The following is a 20,804-nucleotide window of genomic DNA, read 5'->3' as shown; positions in this document are numbered from 1 at the left end:
ACCGGTTTTGTTTTTAGAGCCCTTCAAATTTGCTGGAAAATGCCAATTTTTACTCGCAGCTTAGCGTTAGGTCAACATAACATTGTTATTTATTAAGGTAGAAATATAAGCTTGGGAGTTATTTTAAAGGTTATTTGATGCTCTTTCATATGACATACAAGCTTGTTTACATAAAAGCTTTATTCCTTGGCCTTTAACTTTTAACCTTGAAAAAAGAGGTCTTCAATCTTTTATTCATCTTTTTTTTTTTGTCTTCAGTCATTTGACTGGTTTGATGCAGCTCATTCCCTATCTAGTGCTAGTCGTTTCATTTCAGTATACCCTCTACATCCTACTTCTCAGAAAAAATTCCTAAGTTTAGCCAAAAAATTTTGTGAATCAACATATCATAAGGATTACTTATGTTCTGCCTAGCAGAGTCCGAACAGCACTTCTCTTTGCCACACCACATGGCAAGAGTGGACATGCAACTGTCTTGGTGGTACTCTGAAGATTAGCATCAAAAGCGAGTTTAAAATAAATGCCTATACCAAAATCAAATAACAGCAGTCACTCAGCTTTATGATGAATATCATAAATATTATGAAGAATATCAGAAAGAAAAAAAGTATATAGCACACATCATTTATTAAAAGGGGTGACAATCCCAGGTACTCAAAAGTTGCTGTGCTTTTTAACCGGTCATGAAAGGATATCTTAAAACAAAAAGCATATAATAGAAGTTGGTTTTCCTAAAACTTCTGATATAAAAGGTTTTGTCACTTGGATTTATAATTGTGCTTGGTGGTTGGATAGTGTATAATCTACAAATGAATCGACAGAACAAGTGATAAAATTAATATTAAAATGATAACAATTAATTTGAAAACTGCTACTGAAAACGAAACTACTCGCAAATGAAAACCTGACAGCAAAATAATCAGGTATTTCAAATAAGCACATAAAGGCCCTTTTAAACTTAATATAGATGTTAATTTTTATGGTATAATTTTTATGTAGCAATAACTGAAAACTAATGAAAATATCACATTACATTTATTAAATCGTTATAAAAATTATTTTTATTGAAACATTACTTTGAAAATTTAATCAATAGCATTAAATCAACACAGGTGCTGTTGACGAATTTTATCAGACTATTGTTAAAATTAATACAAATTAAAATATTTATTTAAAATAAAAGTTACTGGAATGAAAGTAAGAATGTAGGAAAACTTTAAATTGTTATAGATTTCTATATATTGTGTAAAATTTTAAGACTATCAAAATGTCCAAATCATAAATACCAAACCGTAATTACTTAAAAAGACTTGTATTATTATATTTTAATATAATTGTACATTTATTATTTATATTATTGTAGCTTCTTATATTAGCAGAAGTGACTCTTGAGAATTATATTTTATACATAATTATGTTTTACACTTTATTTAGTTTTTTAGATTTAAAAATGTATGAGATTTACTGGTTTACTTAAAATTATGGTTAACTTAATTTCACTTTTACCATAGTGTAATGATTTTCAGCCTCATTTTGACATTACTCATTGCGATCTATAAAACTAATTAGAAATTTTAAAAAAGTAAATTTTGCTAAAACATTACAATTTATTTTTCATCTTCTGATCCCAAAGTAATCCCAGTTTCAAATTTTCTCAACTGCTTAATAGTATGCCGAATAATATATATTTTTTATTAAATATTCAGACTTTCTGAATTTAAACCTTGAAATCAAAATTTATATAAACACAGGCTTGTTGTATCATATGAAAGAGCATCAAATAACCTTTAAAATGAGACTAAGCTTATTATTCTACCTTGAATAAATGACAAAGTTATATAGACCTAACGCTATTGCTAAAAGTAATTTGAAGAGTTCTAAAAACAAAACTGTTTATGATACAGATCTGAAATTCAGTATTTCTCATAATTCTATCGACAGGTAATTCATACCGAATTTCATGAAAATCCCAGTGGTAAATTTGTGGGCCTTATTGGTTTAACATGGAATGACCCAGGTGATTTAATCTGTTAGACCTCACCAGTATTTATATAATACTTTTATCGTTTATCGTATTTTTGTCAACAGCGGTATTATATCTTTAAATATAGCTGCCTTGTAATTAATTCATAAATAACTCTATTTAGTTGGCGATAAATGACAACATTAAACATATAATATCTGTATGCGATAACTTTCAAGAACATTCTATTACAATGCCATGCAGTTAGTTTAAGTTTAAAGTGAATAGAGTATAATACTGTAAATGATGTACTAATTTTGATCACATAGATAATTGAAAATCATATTGTGCAGCTCATCCATTGATAAAACTACAGCAATTTTTTTGAGTGGGTTTTATCAACATAGCTACATAATGCTAAAGCATAAGAGGTATACAGCCTGAAATAATTGTCAGTCCTGAACTTCTGGATGTTACATTTCTGAACTTGAATTTGTAAAAAGGCATCCCTGGAACTAAACCTAATAATTTATTACCAAATTTTATTATTTACCTAGATTTCTACTTCTAACCCACCGGGTTGGTCTAGTGGTGAACGCATCTTCCTAAATCAGCTGATTTGGAAGTTGAGAGTTCCAGCGTTCAAGTCCTAGTAAAGCCAGTTATTTTTAAACGGATTTTAATACTAGATCGTGGATACCTGTGTTCTTTGGTGGTCGGGTTTCAATTAACCATACACCTCAGGAATGGTCGAACTGAGAATGTACAAGACTACAATTCATTTACACTCATACATATCATCCTCTTAAGTATTATCTGAAATGTAGTTACCGGAGGCTAAACAGGAAAAAAGAAATAAGATTTTTACTTCTACGTTAAAAAAACTGGGGTAGTTCTAATTAAAACTTTTGTACCTTTCGTCAACACTCATTGCAATCTTCTGCTCTTTAATTACAGTCGCAACATTTCAAAGTTTGTTAATGTTTTAAGAAAACTCAATTTCTAAATAAAATTTCTTTAACGATTTAGTTAGTTCTTTTATAACAAATCGATCGGAACACATCTCCTGACAAATTATTTATTTTTTAAGGTAATTCTTTACTGATCCTCACAAATACAAGTTTGCCACCTAATTTTTCCCAGTCCTAAGGCCTACATATATCTGCTTCTACACCATTAAAAATCCCACACCTCTGACTTATTACTCTGTACTGTAGGACAAGGTGTGTTTTGTCCTACTTCTGTTTCCAAATTACAATGCTCTGTAAACTTTTACTGGTTTTTAGACATTTATAAATAACTAGATAAAAGTTTTATAACTGAACTCTTATTTAAAATATTAAATTCAAAAGTCAACTGATAACATTCCAAAAAAAATTCATTTTAATCTTTACCTTAACCCACACCCATGTTCAAATGAATTATCTTCAATAAAAAACTTTATATTACTAGAATAAATTTGCTATTCACATTTATGTAATAACTACTTATGTATATAATCCAATTAGCCTAACAATAAAATGTAGTAATATATTAATATCAAATTATTTAATAATGATATCATTATTATTGGTGATAATGATAACCAAAATTAATAATCAGATATGTGATATGTTAACTACCACTGCACTATTTAATAGCACAAATTAATAAAATTTCTTTGAATTCCTTATTGTTTACAATTCATAACAAAGTATCAAGTTAATGAGGTCTAATTCAACTATTTTCATTACATTATTTAATCTGATTATTCAATGTTTAATATTACATTCTTTATTTTCTATCACAATTATTTTTATTATTTCAATTTCATAATTTATTACAAATTATACAACTTATTTATTTTACAATAACATTTTTTTTAATAAGATTGTAAAATGAAATTAAAATTCATTTATTATTAAAATGAAGTTTCTTATGACTGCAACAAAATAGAAACCAATAAATGAGTAAAATAAATAAAAACTTATCCATCCTGATGAAATTAAAACCTAACAGCGAGTAAAAATATAAAAAAAAGGCTGGTCAAATTTAAAAATTATCACAAGATAGATTTAATTACCTCATCTCCTAATAATTTCTCTTCATCTTCACCAATTGTCAAATTAATTGAATCTTCATTATCAACTACTCCACTGCCAGACTCACACTTCGCCTACAAATCAAACAGATATTTAACAGCTACAGCAACAAACGTAGAATATTTCTATTAATTATATGAATTATACTATACTCATAACTGAGGAATAACAGTTCACTAGCAAAATTTTCAAAAGGAATTTGTCAACAAAGATTTACTAACAGAATAAATATTTAACAATATTAACAGCGACTATTATTATTTGTATCAATATTAGCATTTTTGAAAATTAATTTTTCTAATTTCATAAAAAAGTGCATACGGGCAACCTCAACAAAAGGAGGAAAATTCAGAATGCAAAAACAATCTTTAAAGTATGTTACTGGTAAGACAAACAATAGCAGAATGGGAAAAGAATATAGACTAGCTGGAGAAATGTGAAATCTTGAACGGGAAAAGTTCAAGCAGGTAGGGACTACCTGCATGAACAATTTGCTCAACGTTGGATCGGCTGTGATGAACCAATTTTCCCCAATTACCCTGATCCCCTGACCTTTGGGAGTTTGTCAAATACAGAGTGTACACAATGAAGCTTATCAACATCAGTGAACTAAAAAGATGAATCAAAGGTGAAATTAAAGGAATAACTCCAGATATTCTTTGTAGCGAGTGGTGTGAAATTTAATACAGTCCAGCCATTCTATGCACTATTGGTAATGCGGCATTGTTTGAAGTTAATAAATGTTATACACAAAACTGTTTAAAATGCCTAGTTCAACAATAAAGCAAGCATTTAAGTACTATGCATGTTATCTTTTTATTAACACCTAAAATGGGCTGAAAAATCTATTATCGCCTGTGTATTCCCTATATGTGAATAGGAATATTTAGTAATAAATATAAATTAAGAAAAACATATAATAAATTTATTAAGTTAAATTAATAGACTGAAAATGAGATTACTTTGTTTTAAATGAGAAAGGCTAATAATAAAGCTTATCACACATGCATGCTGAACTGTTTGTTAAGTGCTCACCCTGTAATGCTGACTATAATAAATGCTTTATAAATTAACTTTAAATTAAAACTTTTGATTAAACACAGCTATTTTTTTTTATTCGGGTATTTTAAATAATTTTTTTTATAAAAACAGATTAAGATATACAAAAAAAAAATTATTTAGAATTTTCCATTCAGGTAAAGAGTTTCTTTTTTAACTGTATACTCTCCTATAGTATTTGATAATTCAGATAATTTTATCTTAATTGTTTAAGAGAAATGTTTAATAGAATAATAATTTTTATATTTCATTAAATTTGTTATATTAAAATTAAAACTCAAATGACAATTGCAAAGAGCCTCAGAACTACCTTTGCTTAGATTCTAATTTGAATTTGAACCAGGCTTTGCATTTTGAAACAATTTTTTTCACACCAAAAACATAATTAGGAATCAACCTGCAGTTACTAGGCAAATAAATGAACTTCACTTTCAAAGAAAACTATGACAAAACATGTTAAAGTTAAAATGGCAATTATCTCAGTAACCTGGGTGGTAATGAGGTAATTAACCTCCTAAGTATTATAATGTGGTATTTTCAAACACATTTATTAATGTAAACCAAAAGAAAAGACTTAAGTCAATAAATTATGTTAATTACCTAACAACATCTAAAAATGCAAATTCAAAATTTTATTAAATTAAATAAACCAGACTCAAAGCTAAATCCAGTTGAATAAAAAAAACAGCAAGTTCGACCATACATAATTTGTTACATCTATTTATACTCTCATGTAAATATTAAAGCAATGCTTTCATTTAATAAGCGATTCAAAATTATATGGGACTGTGAAGCATACAAAGAGCATTCATTAGTAATCGTTGCTTGAGTACGACTAAAAAATTCAATCGACTACCTACACACATACTATTATGTAAATATTTTTATTCACAGATTGTCTAACCTCTTTTTTAAGTAGTTCCTCTTTGCCATTTGCAACTTCCTTTTCATCATTTTTGTCATGTTCAACAGAATTACAGCGAGAATTTTCCTTTCCTTCTTCAACTGTTTCAGTTTCTTTTGACTCTTCTTTTGTTTTATTACTCTCACTTTCCCCTGACTCATCTTCGTCAGCTACTTTTGGTTTCGCTTCATCTCCGGCAATCCCTCTTGGTGTATCACTTTCATCACCTTCACTTTTTTCTATTAAAAAAAATTTTTAAAGTAAATAAAGTAAAATGTGGAGCAGCCAAACAAAAAAAAATTATACACTATGTTAAAAAAATTAAAAGGAGGGCATCGGTGCATGGACACAGTACAGAGGCAAAGCTTCTTACACAATATTAAATGAATTATTAATAGTGCAAAATTACATATATGCAATACACACAAATTGGTTACACAGCTAAAGGTTTAGTATCTCTAAAAAAGGAAAAACATAAAAAAAATGTTATACTGCAAGCCAACTTATCTTAACTATCATTTAATTCGAAATAAAATTAGAAGCAATACCCAAACAAATTGCTAAAGTGTTCGAAGACTTAAAAAACATTTTTTTAAATGCTATACTACAGGTAGACTTATCTCAACTATCATTTAATACTAAATAAAATTAAGATGCAATATCCAGAAAAATCATTGGAAGTGATAATACAAGAAAATAAAACCATAAGCAGTTGAGAAGGGACTTGAGGGAAATCCTTCTATGAAAAAATAATTGAACTAAAAAAAAATATAAAATGAAAAAACAAAATACTTCAAATAAATAAAAATTAATGTATTTAAGTGATCAAAAGAAGTATAAAAAGCAGTAATTGCTTTTGAAAAGGCAATTGTTAAAATTGCTTGGAATCATTAAAAGATCATAATCATTAACAAATTTCAGGAATTCAAAAATTTTGATTATAATCTTTTCAATTCAGTGTGCTAAGTTGAATACTTGATTCGATGCCAACCTGATGTACAAGAATAATGTGATATATTCTTACACATCATTATCAAAGGGGCATATTAGGAATATCCGTATCTGATAGCAATAATCCATGCGTTAACCGACCTGTCACACATCAAATAAACTGTCTACCACCGAAATCTTCCTCAGCAACTCATATGTTTATATGAATCAATCAATTATTAACCCATTCACTCTGTCTAGCTGCTTTCAACTGATGTTAATCAGAAAGGGTACCTCCCCACCCACCACAAATCAAGAGTACAATTACTCAGTGGCTAGATTGCCTGGAATTCCTGTACGCATAGGAATATAAGTTTCAGCAACCTAACAGATAAAAGTTTCTAAAATTAGGCTGACTGAACATAGTTATTGGATATCAATAAAATAAGTCAGCATGATCAAACGAATCTTGGCACACCAGAATTAATCTGCAATGTGATGAAGGGCCACAAGTAAATTTACAATTAAGACAGTAAAATTACCGATATGTTTAGATACAAAGTATATATACTTATATACTATGACCAAATGCAAAGGAATCATTCTGCTAAGTGATTTATCATTTAGTACGCACAGAGTTCATCTGACAAAGAAGTTGTCATCAATACCTCCAACACAATATTATTCAAATTAAATTATTCCTCAGAATTGTTATAACGTCACAGAAATGTTATAATGTCACTCTGTGAATGGCTCCAATTAATCTTCCGTATAATTTGAATGTAATTATTTGTGTAAAATCTGTCTAAGTTACAGGATTTTATAATATTTAATATCCAGACTTTTCTTTTACCATTCTTGCTACAAAGATAAACATTTACAATTAACCACAACCATCAAAATTCATAACATAAACAACATATTGATAGTTAATATCATTCATAAAAATTTCACTAAGCACCAGCAAGTTTATAAATTAAGAAAGATAACGAAAAGAAAGGATATACATAAGTACTATTTTCCATAAACTTTTACGTACACTACAGTTGTCTGAACAAGGAACAACTTGCTGGGTTAACTACTCACTTGGCTAATGCATGCTAGGATCTTTATGTCTAACAAAAAAAAATTTTTGAAGTGAAAACTACCAAAGGTGGTGGTTGATGACTCCCCAAACATTATTTTATATTTGGATTTAACATAAATAATATCAGTAAGGCAACACTAAAAACAAATTTCTTGTAAGAAAAATTAATACCATTCTATCTCTATAATTATGTATCAATTTAATACCAATCACAGCAACGATTTTGAATAACATCAAACTGATAACTAATTATAACACAATATCACATCTTACTTTCTTTTCTTGATGGTGTTATTATCTTTTTATCAGATGGTGATGCAGTCGTATCAAATAAGTATGTTTCTGGATCATGTCCTTCGTCTTCCAAAGCCTGGAAATTAAAATTAGCTTTTTCAATAATATGCATTATGTAATTCACTATACAAACAAATTCAAATTAATAACATCATCCAGTTACCGGTAAACATCTGTGAGTATTACTTATATATAAGAAAAAAATTCTTAAAATATCCCTACATAGTAAATATATTGTGTTACAAATTTCAACCATTTTTTAATACAATCAACAGAGAAATTAACAGATTGGTTTTGTTCGCAGCTGATTCACATGTTTCACTGTTGGCAATACTTATTTCCTGCTAACCTTTTACAATTGTTTACTATTTGTTTCCATTATAATAATATGGTTTTAACACTCGGAACTCTTATTTTTTTTAGTTGTAAATTACATTGTGATTGCGAGTATAGAGTTCATAAAAGTAAATTTTTACATCAAAAGGTTCCAGACATCAATGTTTTACATCACAGCACTGTATGAAGCTTAACTACTAAGTTCTGAGAAACTGGAGCTCCCAAATCTCTACAACAATCTATCCTGAAAGAGAAAAAGGAGAATATCTCTGTGATCACACAGCTTAATCAGAAAATTGTAACAGAAATCTCAAGCAGTAGTATGCAGAGAGCACCGACTAAACATTTAAAAGTACACCCATATAAAATAATTCTGGAACATTTTATCACTATTTTCCTATACATGTGAATATGCCAGTGGTTTTGAAATTTTATAAATTAAAAAGAAGAAATTCTCAATGTTAACATTCTTTTCAGATGCATTGCGTTTCATTTATTGAGCCACGTCAACAGCTAGAGTGGTCTATGAATAATCCCTATTAGAGCTTTGAATGAATCATTTTTTTTTAAATCTGAGTTTCATACGCTATACTGTGTATAAGTGGACAATCATTCAGTTTCACCAGAACACAATAAATTCAAAATGTTACTGGAAAGAAATCATTCATGCTGGAAGAAATTGGAGTGTACTTCTAAGAATGGAACAAGAAGCAGAGTTGCACAACACCCATCTTTTGCTATGTTCAAATAAAAAAAAACCAACCTACCTGATTTATAAAAATTATCTAAAGTCATGCAATATCTGTTTAACTTTTTAACAATTCCTATATTAAATTGTGGTGGGAAATCTGAATTGTTAAGTTTTCATCTGTTGAAACTGTTTTTTTTAAGGTAATATTAATTTTTCAACTGAGTTTGCATACAATAACACTCAAGGATATCAAGGATGCAGATATTACAAATACTGGTTTTCTAGCATTTCACTTAAGTGTATCACTTATTTGTTAATTTATTATAATTTCAAGTAAAATTATTTGAATAAACTATATAATTTAGATAATCAGATTTACCAATAAATTGCAGAAGTGATGATAATAAATTAGAAAGATTACTCGCATTTAAAAGTTATTAATCTTTGTAATGTCATGTTAATGGTAATTAAATTAAATTATCTATAAACAAGAAAAAAAGTGTCACTACTGCAGATTTTAAATTTTGCCATCTTTTTGTTGTAATAACTATACTGAACTTCGTACAATATCAACATAACATAACCAAACACTTTCTTTGCTCGCTAACCTCTAATGAACTAAACATTAAACTAGCAAATTTTGTTCGCCGCTACGAGAATATGCAATTTTTTCATTTTTCATTATAAAATCTTGTAGGTTAAAAACTACAATAAAACAACACTTTTTTTTATATATTTACGATCGGCATAACAAACCAACAAACTCCAAGACTATTAATTCTAAATGCACATCCATCTTTACTTAAGTAATATTTTAATATAAACACGTTATAAATTAAAAATGAAACTAATAAAGACAATTTCAGAAAACCAACATATATATTCTGAAGCCAGTTAGACATGTTAGTAACATTCTAGTTACAGTTACACACAAATATGATAAGACTGGAATATTATTGTCCAAGGAAAACAATCTATACATTAAAGACTAATAAAGGCAGATAAACACAATATTTTCTAGCAACTAATATTTACTATTAGAAAAAAAATATTTCTTACTATTTATACATCTATTTATATTAAACGTAATTTTCTTTTTGGTTTATTTTATTTTTTAATATTTGTTCCATTAAAAAAGTTAATTTTTCCATTATAAAAAAATTGTTCTAAAAATTACAGTTAGGTTGTGCAATGAAAATTAAAGGAATGGGTTTTTTTTTAATCGGTTTTATTTGTGATTAACAAGTAAACACTAAACACTTTTATTTACTTTAACTTATACAGACAAGCCAGTTAATATAAATATTTAATCACATTTCCCCCAACCATAACCAGCGTTCCAAAACAGTTTTTCTTATAAAAAAATAACTTTGAAAAAATTAATATAAAAATAATTAGTCTGCATTAAATATAAATCAGTTCTCATTTATTCACAAAAAAGAAATCAATATATTTTATTAACCTACAAAGTATACCAGAAAAGTTCTTGCCAATTCACAAATTTTCTCATTTTCCTAAAAATTACTTTAGCTACATAACAAAGAGATAGCTTACAAAAAGTAAGCAATAATTATTTAATTAGTCCTTATGGCGTAAAATATATGGGTTGAAAAGAGAATCCTCATACTGGAAGTACAAAAGCTTAAAATGTTCCCTTAAGAGGTGGTCAAGGCACATCAGTAGCCTTGACCTTGCTCAGGTAAACTAAATAAAATTATTACCCATTTATTCATTACTGTTGTGATTATTAATATCAACTGTAATTCTGCTATTCTACACAGCAAGCAGTTACGAGCTGGATGGCAGAGTGGGAAGTTAATATTCAGAGTGTGTTAGGGGGAACAAGCTTGGTTATCTCTTCTGCTCTGTTCTGTCATCAGAACAGCCACAAATTAGAAAGAGTGTCATAATTGACACCCTAAGTCAAGTCTCACAGCTGACAACATCCGTGCTGTTTAAGAGCTTATCAAAGTTGTTCCATCAGTTCACTATTGAATAAAACGTCTTGGAAGTGGGTATCAGCAAAGGAGTGCTCAATCCATTATTACTGTTCATCTTGGATTTACAAAAATTAGTGGCTCTATGGGTTCTGAGGTTGTTGACTGAAAATCAAAAAACAGGTGAAGTTGTGAGACTTCTGAATCAAATTCAGCAAAAGAAGGGGACATGATTTTGTGAGATGCATCATCACAAGTGATGAGACATGGGACCACCATTACACTTGAGTCAAAAATTGTACGGAGTGGCAAAGAAAGGATGAGGGCTGCCCAGTGAAGGTCAAAACTAATCTGTCAGCTGGAAAGGTAGTTTTACTCATTCAATTTTTTCCACAATCAACCAACGGTGAATGCGGCTTCTACAATCTGCTACAGTCAACAAAAACTGCCTACTAAAACACAAGATGAAGTATACCAATCAGAGATGTCACCCTTCTCCATGACAACACCAGACTGCACACCACGATTTTGACATTAACATAAATTGGAAAATGCACTGGGAAATCCTCGACCACCCTCCCTACAGTCCAGGTCCAGTTTTGTCCCCCTGTGACTATTTTTTTGTTTGTTCCATTGAAAGAATTGATTAGATGGAAACAATTTAAAAACAATGAAGATGTAGAGGAGCACGTGCTCAATTGGTTTATAACTCGTCCTCAAACTTTTTATGAACAAGGAATATTCAAGCTTCCAGATCATTGGCAAGTGTGTAGATCATACAGGAGACTATACAGAGAAATGATAAAGTATGAACTGTGTATATTAACCAATACATTTATAAAACAAATTTACTGTTTATATTTTATTCACCCTCTTATTAGAATTTTGTTAGTTTTCATATTTACATTGTTTTATAAATACAATAAAGTTACATGTATTTAATAAAATAATATTTTGTAACTCATTCATTACTATTATTACAGATAGAATTATAGTATATATACTGAAATAGTATATTATAAGATTAACTGATTTACATCAATCTATCAATTTTTTGAATTGAGTATATTTTAAGAATACATATTTTACCAGTGCTCTTAGAAATCTATTTTCTGTGCTTATTTTTTACTATGAATTTGAGTTTGGCAAGTATTCTTCAGTTTATTAAGCTAGTATTTCTATGTAAAAGCTGCTTGAAACTAGTGTTACCTTTTTTTTTTTTTTATAAAACTTTCAAAAGAAAGAAAAAACTTATTTCAATTTGAGTTTAACCATTATAAAGCAGCATATAGTTATAGAATTTTATTTGTTTTCCAGGAATCTTAAATTTTGCACATACACAACCGTGCTTAAGGAAAAGCCAGAACATTTTTACAATACTATAAAATTTGAAATTGAAAAACTAAAAACTTAAAAAATCGAAATTGATTAACTCAGTTGTTTCCTCACTTCTACTATTTAATTAATTATTAATTTGTTGTTCTTTTGTCAGTGTGTCACAGCAATCATTTTATTGTTATTAAGTAATATGGAACTGCAAAGAAACAGAATTATTTATTTATATTTTAATTTTATTATTTACCATATTATATTTTATTTGCTTTAATTTTATATTTACTTCCCTGTACAAAGTAAAAGTACTGTACAAAGTAAAATAGATCGCGAAAAATTTTGGTTTCTAGATTTCAACAGAAATAACAATTTTGATCATCCCTGAATCCATTTTGACTATTTTAGTGCGATCTGTACTTATGTATGTGCGTATGTATCTCACATAACTAAAAAACGATTAGCTGAAGGATGTTGAAATTTTGGAATTAGGACTGTTGTAACATCTAGTTGTGCCCTTTTGATTGCAATTGACTGAACCAAGTGTCCAGAAAACCCCAAAATCCAAAAAAAAAATGGTTTTTGTAGTGTTTAAGCCCTCATTGAGAACTTTTCAACGATATAAGTGGCACTTATTTTCATTGGTTCCAAATAGCGAAATAAAATTTTAATTAATGAAATATTTGGATCTTAGGGGAACGCACATCCGTTCAAATCAGACTCCATCTCCTTTTTTTTTAAACTTTTTTTTAAATTTAAATATATCGGTTTATTAATAACCTCTCATTGGAAAAAAATTTGTACGAATAAATTAAAAAAAAAGGATCAGAAGTTTTTAATGAAATAAAATTTTATGTTCTTTTCATTTTAAAAAAAATGTGTAAATTAATCACCTATTATCACCCTTCTTAAAAAGAAGGGTGATAATAGAAATAAAGAAAATTACAGACCCAAATCACTTTTCTCAGTTATATAAAAACTTATCAAAAACATAATATGTGATCAGTTTAAAAATTTGTATCTTTCCTGTTAAGTGGCAGCATTTGCATTTCTGTTGAGATGTAAACGCACCTCAGTATGGGATGAATGTCATCATAGCTGTATGGCCTATCATTACCATGCTGTAATTAATTTATTTACAATATTTCATTCCTCAGAAATCATTAATGCAAGTTGGAAAACATCATTCATTGGTTTTTTTTTTTTTTTTTTTTTTGGTAAAAATTTACTGCAACTGACTGGTTTCATTCACAAAAATGAAACAGCTCTTCAATTCTTGCAAAACAAATTTTATAAACAATCTATGCTAATGTGCTAATCGACACAAAATGAAATTACAGACTCAAGGTTAGTGTTAGGTTTGTTCTGGAACAGACTGTCTTGAACCTAGACAATTTCAATTTCAACATGGGACATGGCTTATGGTTTAGATTTTTGTACTGTCATGTTATTGATTTACTACTGGAGTAAAGAATACATTTTGACCAAATTCCGCCTAACACTGGGAATAAATCACAATATATGTGTCGATTGCGACAGCTATATGGATGAGATATGAGAAGACAAATCTACTAAATCCACTGGCAATTGGTCGACCTAATATGCACCTCGAAATTGACTAAACTTACTTCACTAGAGGAAATTAATAGAGGAAGATTGCTTCATCAATGGGTGTTAGGCGGAATTTGCAGAGAAACAAGAAACTGCTTTCTTGTGCCAGGACCAGAAAAATTTGCAAAAACTTTTGTTGCCAAACATCTGACAATACATTGCACCGGGGACAAATGTTTTGTCACATGAATGGCCAGTGAGAATGATGCTCTCCAGCAGCACTACGTACACCAGAGAGTAAATCACACATTGTACTTTGTTGATCCACAAATCCGAACCCATACTCAAATGGCTGAAAGTACATAGGCGAAGGCCAAAAATTAAAACTAGAAACATTGCAGTACAAGCCGATCAATAATAAAGAAATTTACTTTGTTAATATATCTGGTGGCAGCGGTATAAAATGTAATTTATTTGAAAAAATTCTTCAATATATTGCAGAATTTATACCACCTGAATACATTAATCTTTCATATTTTATATTATTCTACATTACTATTATTGTTCTGTACTATAGGCCTATATATTCTTAGTTTATATTTTTTTTATAAGTTTATTTTTGTATAGCATACGTTTATTATTGTATAGAGTATTGTTTATTGTTAAAATAAATTTAAAAATGCCCATTTATAAAACAACTAATTTAAAGTAAGCAATAAAAATTGTAATCACTCTAATAATGAATCAGATTGCTGACTATCTGGTGTCGCAGATTCATGGCCAGTGGGTCAGTCACTGCAGTACTGCAAGCAATATGAAACAATTATGTCATCCAGCTTATACCAAGGTCCATTTACACTATTACAAACAGAAATGCAAATGCTGCTACCTAACAGGAAAGTGTCCAAAGATTTCTTAGAAAAAAATAATTTATTATTTAAAAATCAGTATTGCTTTCATAAACTTATAACTATTAAATTAGTTTCACTTTATTTTGTTAAGTAGATGCAGAGATGCTACTGATGTTGACAAAAGCATCATCAGATGCTTTCTAATGAATGCTTTTGACTTGTAAGCACAAATATATTGTTGGAAAAGATTGCTTCCCAGGTGTTTGTGAAACATATTTCAGTGATAGTTACCAGTAGCAAACATCAAAAACTCTACCACATCAGCTCTAGAAACTATTAATGGAGGTAACCACAAGAGTTTATTTTTGGACCTGTACCTACATTCCTACAATAGTGTATAAATAAACTTAATAGGAATAAACACTTAAAAGAGGGCCATCACTCAGTAGTTTGTACTAAATACATATTTCTCTAAAATGTGAAATTTATGCGAGATGGGTAAAATGAATGTGGAAGATGTTGGTATGCCAGGATCTAAAATGGGGATGCTGTTTAATGCCTGCACATTTGAGTATTGCCAGTCGGTATCAAGCATTGGTATTTGAACAAAGTTGCGTGTGTTATTTGTTAAAATGCGGTTAACTGTTGAAGAATGTATTTTTGTGATGGAAACTGATTTATAGACAAAATCTCATGTTGTGTGTTTGCAAAAGTTCAGGGAAAAATTTTGAAAAGCAAGCACAAGTTAAGTGTTATTAAAAAAATTAGTTAATTTCATGATTAGACATTTCTAGTCTAGCAGTTCTATAATGAAATTATAAATTTCATGGTGTTAATTCATAGTTCATCAATAAGAACTTCATTAGAGGCAAAATGTCATTTTAGATGTAGTGTTTTTCACAGATGTAACATGTTTTCACTTTGCTGGGCATGTTAATAGTCAGAACAGACTTTTTTTTTTTTAGCTTCCGGAAATCACAGTCAGGTATTACTTCAGAGGATGAAGTGAAATGTAGTCTTGTACAATTTTAGTTTGACCATTTCTGAGATGTGTGGTTAATTGAAACCCAACCGCCAAAGAAGACCGGTATCCATGATCTAGTATTCAAATCCGTATAAAAGTAACTGCCTTTACTAGGATTTGTATGTTGAAACTCTTGGCTTCAAAAAAAGCTGATTTGCAAAAACTTGTTCACTATTAGACCAACCCGGTGGTTTAGAATTAACAGACCCAGAGTACTGAAAACACACATATTTTCTTTGAATGTCACCCAACACCCACAAAACAGTAGGTCTATGGTGTGCAGTTTCACGGTTATGAATAACAGGACCCTTGTCTTTTGAAAAAACCGTCGTCCATCAGGAAATTACTAATGTTATACGTAGATACATAGACTTACCACAAGAGGATGCTGAACAGCACAGGTTCCTGTCACACCACAGCATATAACTAAGCAATACATATAGGCAATTGGTAAAAAAGTTGAAAATAGTTTGATGCGATTTAAAAATTGCATATATAGTTTAGCTCTTTAGTTTAGAGTCTAAAGACATTCAGCATGTTCCACATTTGGCAGTTTCCTCAATTATGTATCTGTAGACATAATATGTACCTGCAACCCTTAACATTTTAGCCCATTTTGTGAAATTCCTAAATCCTATCATAACACATAAAGGAAAAAATACCCAGAATTAGAAAATGAAACTTTGCTTTCTAACTTAATGTCCCTTACAGACATGCTAGAACATCTGCATACACTAATTTCATCTTCATGAGGAAAAGAAAAAACTTATTTTTGATTTGTCACAAGGTATATTTAGTTTTGAGGCTAAAGTTTTGAGTTAAACAAATAAAAAGAAAATATGGAAGAATTGAAAGCAGATTTCAAACATAATAAGGTTTTAACTAATAAAAAAAGATACAAAAAATTACCAAAATTTCACTATTAATAAATTATAATTATAAACTGTTTGGAAAAAAGTTGCAATACAAATATATTTAAAGATGCACCAAAAAAAGAAAAGTAATTTCTCTTTCATAGTAAATCAAGAATAAATGTTGATAATAAACTGTAATTTCAAATAAAACTATATGATTAAACTACTTTAATGACTTGTTACTAAACATATAAAATTATTAATATATTACATTTTATATTATTAAAATGTTATTTGAATTTAAGAGTATTATAAAATATTTATGAAAGTGAAGTTATTTTTATTTTTTTAATGCATCTTAAAATATATTTGTACTGGAAAAATTTCCAAAAAAAATTTATACTTCAATTCAATAATTTACAAATGGTGAAATTTCAGTACGTCTTTTTAAAGTAGTCTCACATGAAGCAAAAAACCCTATTTTCTACTTTTATAACTCAAATTTTCAATTAGTTTTTTTTTTTTGTTACTTCTTCCACTGTAGACTAAACTATGTCCACATCATAAAAATATAATATCCTTTATACAGATTAATGTTGATTTTGTTCTGTAAGAACAAATCTGTAAGAAAGAAGTTATTTAAGTTTCTCTAATTTCAAAAAAAGTGTAAAATTGAAAATATTGTAAACAAAATGGCTGGTCAAACAATTTTAAACATCCTAAAAAAAAAATAACATCTGAAAAAGTGGTAAGACTTGAAAAAATAAATTTAATCAGAAACTACCTGTATGATCAGAAATGATTTGATCCTTAAATGAAGTAGAAATTTTAGATTAATCCTCATTATTAAATACCACTCAAATTGCTGAATAACTGAGACACTGAACATGTTTAAGCTGACAGAGCTCAGCCTAAGTTGATAGGTTTGTTTAAAATTTGTATTGCAGAAAAGAAAAAGGTAGTTGGACCCTTCTAATGAAGTGGAAGGGTATATTTCAAAGTAAACCAGTCCAGATTTAAATCGCTCATGGATGTATTCACAATTTTACTTAACACCTGCTGTAAATATTGATATGACAACTGTGAATGATTCAAGAACACTTAATCTTAGTAAAATCACAGTAATGTACAATAAATTAATTCTCGAGACACAGGAATAAACAGCACAAAGAACAGGCATGTGGTAGAATAAACCTGCTCAACATGAGAAACAAGAATAAATGTGAAATTAGAAACAATGATAAAACAGAATGGGCATGTACAAATGGACAGGGTGGATAATCAATATGAACAAAAAAAATTAAAATTCTCAACACATGCAAATTATAAGTCTACTTCACAATTTCCTTTTAAACAAGCCTTATGAGGATTAAAGTGAAAAAATTATCTCGAATTTTTAAATGTAACTATTTTTTACGTACAAAAAAATCTAAAATGGTTTCAGTTCACATTTTATGAGCTGGGAAATTGTTTTACGTTATCCTATTTTATTACCGACGTTACATCATCGTAACGTCAGGTAGTGATGTTGCGGCGATGTGTGTACATATTCATACATAATTTACAAACAGAATTCTTTTTTAGCCTAAATAATAAACAAAAACAAAAGTGGGAGCTTTACTGTCTATGAATTAAAAATGAACTAGTAGCGTTTTAAAAGTTTCTCAACTTAGTAAATGTGATATATAACGCGCTATATCAGAAGTCATTTAGAGAACACAAATCATAATTCCAAATATATTTCCCGGTATGTCCACAGACACGACAAATAAAAAAAAAATCTACAACTCTAAACCTGAGACAAGTTAATTTCAAAGTAATAAGACCTAAAAAATAATAGGTAACAACAAAAATATCTTTCTCATACGTGTAAACCAACAATATTCAATATTTAAATATCTACCTTTTGCAATCTCTCCAAAAGTACAGCTTTGACGCCAGAACGATCTATATTGCGTTTCTCTAGTTCGGATTTTAGATCTACCACTCTTAAATCATTCAATTTACGCCGATCACCTTCGGACATTATTGTAACAATACAATAGTAAACTGAATTTAGGAAAATTAAATATCCGATATAATAATTATTACACAATCACCCTAACAAAATAACGTTATTCAGGGTTCTACTTCTCTCCTTTAGAGCTGGAAGGAAGTCGACACTATCGTGTTGCCAACATAAAATTATTTTAACAATCGGCCTCGTAATTTTACAATAGACTGTTAATTCACTGGAGTAAGGATTATTTTCAAATGTAGAAAACATTGAATAATTTTTCAAATTTTCACGAAAAAAAGAATAAATAAATAAATAGTTAATTTAGGCATCTGTGTGCTGCTGTTAAAAATTAGAATAGTGGTAGTAAAAAATATATTACGTTGATTTCAACAGATCTTAAAAGGGCAGTCGTTATCCTCGTAATTTTATCTAATATATAAAAGACAAACTGCCTTAGAAATACTAGTTGCTTTTTACGGAATGAAGATGTAAGAAGTTTTTTATGCGCAGGTTACAATTTTTCATTAAAAATTGAAATGTTAAATGTCCCTTCCGAGGTAAATTTCTAAGTGCTTTAAATTTCCTGCAGAATACGGTTCTTTGTACACAGTGGATGAATCGCGTTTACAGTATTTTTTGTTCCATTTGTTCTATAACTTAATTTGTAAAGTATTAGCATAAAATTTTTAACTTTGAGATGACAAATAGAATCATATTTAGAGCTTGTTGCAATCACAATAAATTTGAAGGGGAAGCGATTGACTTGTGAAAAGGAAGAATAAAGAAGTGGCGCGATAAGTTCATTGAACTTAACTGCTACTTACCAAATCAAATTATAATATTTCAATTCGTGATAACTCATTATGCCTTATATCGTCACCACTAATATTAAAATCACTATCGCCATGTACGTTAATGACATTTTCAATGGTCAATTAAAGGTTCCTGAGACAGATAAGGTGTTTTTTTCCTATTTTCTTGACGTGGTCGCACCTTGATTTCCATTTGGCATTTGTAGTTGAATTTACTCGTTCTTCATTTATTTCAATAGCATCATGTAATTTAAACATTTTTCACAACATACTTTTTTAAAACCGCCCAATTTTTTCAATCTGATTTAATTCCAGAGAATACGGAAGCAATCCCAAAACAGTGACCTTTCTCTGCTAAAACAATTGATTTTGAGTAATGTAACACATGACTTATGCAGATTTATATTAAACTGTACACTTCTGGTTTCAACATTGAACTTGTAAATGAGATGTTTGGAAAATAATATAAAAGTAATTAAATTTACTATTAACTTAAAATACTCAAAATTAAAAACCTAAAAAACAAAAACCTCAAAAAAAAAATTTTAAAGTACAGGTAAATAACTCTTTCATTTTGTATAAGCCAATTGATCATGTCTGTTTTTTGCGGGTTAGAATACAGAAGACAATGGTACTATGATGATGATGATTGAGTTAGAGGGAAGTTTAGGAATTGTTTCATCCAGCACTTGTAATTAACAGAATTCATATCATCGTGGTAATCTCCTGTTTTGGTACCAGATTTAAATATAAGAAGCACATTCTTGAGAAAACCATTTTTGGAACTGACATGAACAATGCAAGCACATTTGCCTTTATAAATTGGAGCAGCAAGTCTGTGGTCAAAGCTGTATGTAGGATTCATCCGTGTAAATTATAGGTTTGTTTTAGGTATGGCACTCTTTAATAGCTTTCATATAACATAGCCTCAGTTCCCAATTTTCTAATTTTTCTACTAACATATTTAAATTAGCTATAGTTTTTTTTTTCCATTTGAACCCCATGTTTTGATAATACACCATAAAGACTTCCTTAAAATTGATTTTCTCTTTTATGACAGCAGTGATTGAAGAGTAATGTGTTCACCTTTGAAAATTATAAA

General features: G+C 29.1%; 1 protein-coding gene across 3 annotated transcripts in view; it reads right to left on the bottom strand.

Annotated features, from left to right (window-relative positions):
- Positions 1 to 19,046, bottom strand: part of LOC142325636 (uncharacterized) — a 69,486-nt gene extending 50,440 nt beyond the window's left edge. For all 3 annotated transcript variants that reach the window (XM_075367645.1, XM_075367646.1, XM_075367644.1), the window contains exons 1-4: positions 18,795 to 19,046; positions 8,298 to 8,394; positions 6,008 to 6,246; positions 4,026 to 4,118 (exon numbers count right to left, since the gene is read on the bottom strand). In XM_075367645.1, the coding sequence (XP_075223760.1) occupies positions 4,026 to 4,118; positions 6,008 to 6,246; positions 8,298 to 8,394; positions 18,795 to 18,917 (552 nt within the window). In that variant the 5' untranslated portion in view covers positions 18,918 to 19,046. The remainder of the gene's footprint in view (positions 1 to 4,025; positions 4,119 to 6,007; positions 6,247 to 8,297; positions 8,395 to 18,794) is intronic.
- Between the last annotated feature and the right edge of the window lie 1,758 nt (positions 19,047 to 20,804).

This window comes from Lycorma delicatula, chromosome 5 (assembly GCF_047948215.1).
Source record: "Lycorma delicatula isolate Av1 chromosome 5, ASM4794821v1, whole genome shotgun sequence".
Taxonomy (NCBI): Eukaryota; Metazoa; Arthropoda; class Insecta; order Hemiptera; family Fulgoridae; genus Lycorma; species Lycorma delicatula.
The sequence above is the reverse complement of the archived record's forward strand: the minus strand, read 5'-3'. Positions and strand labels throughout refer to the sequence as shown.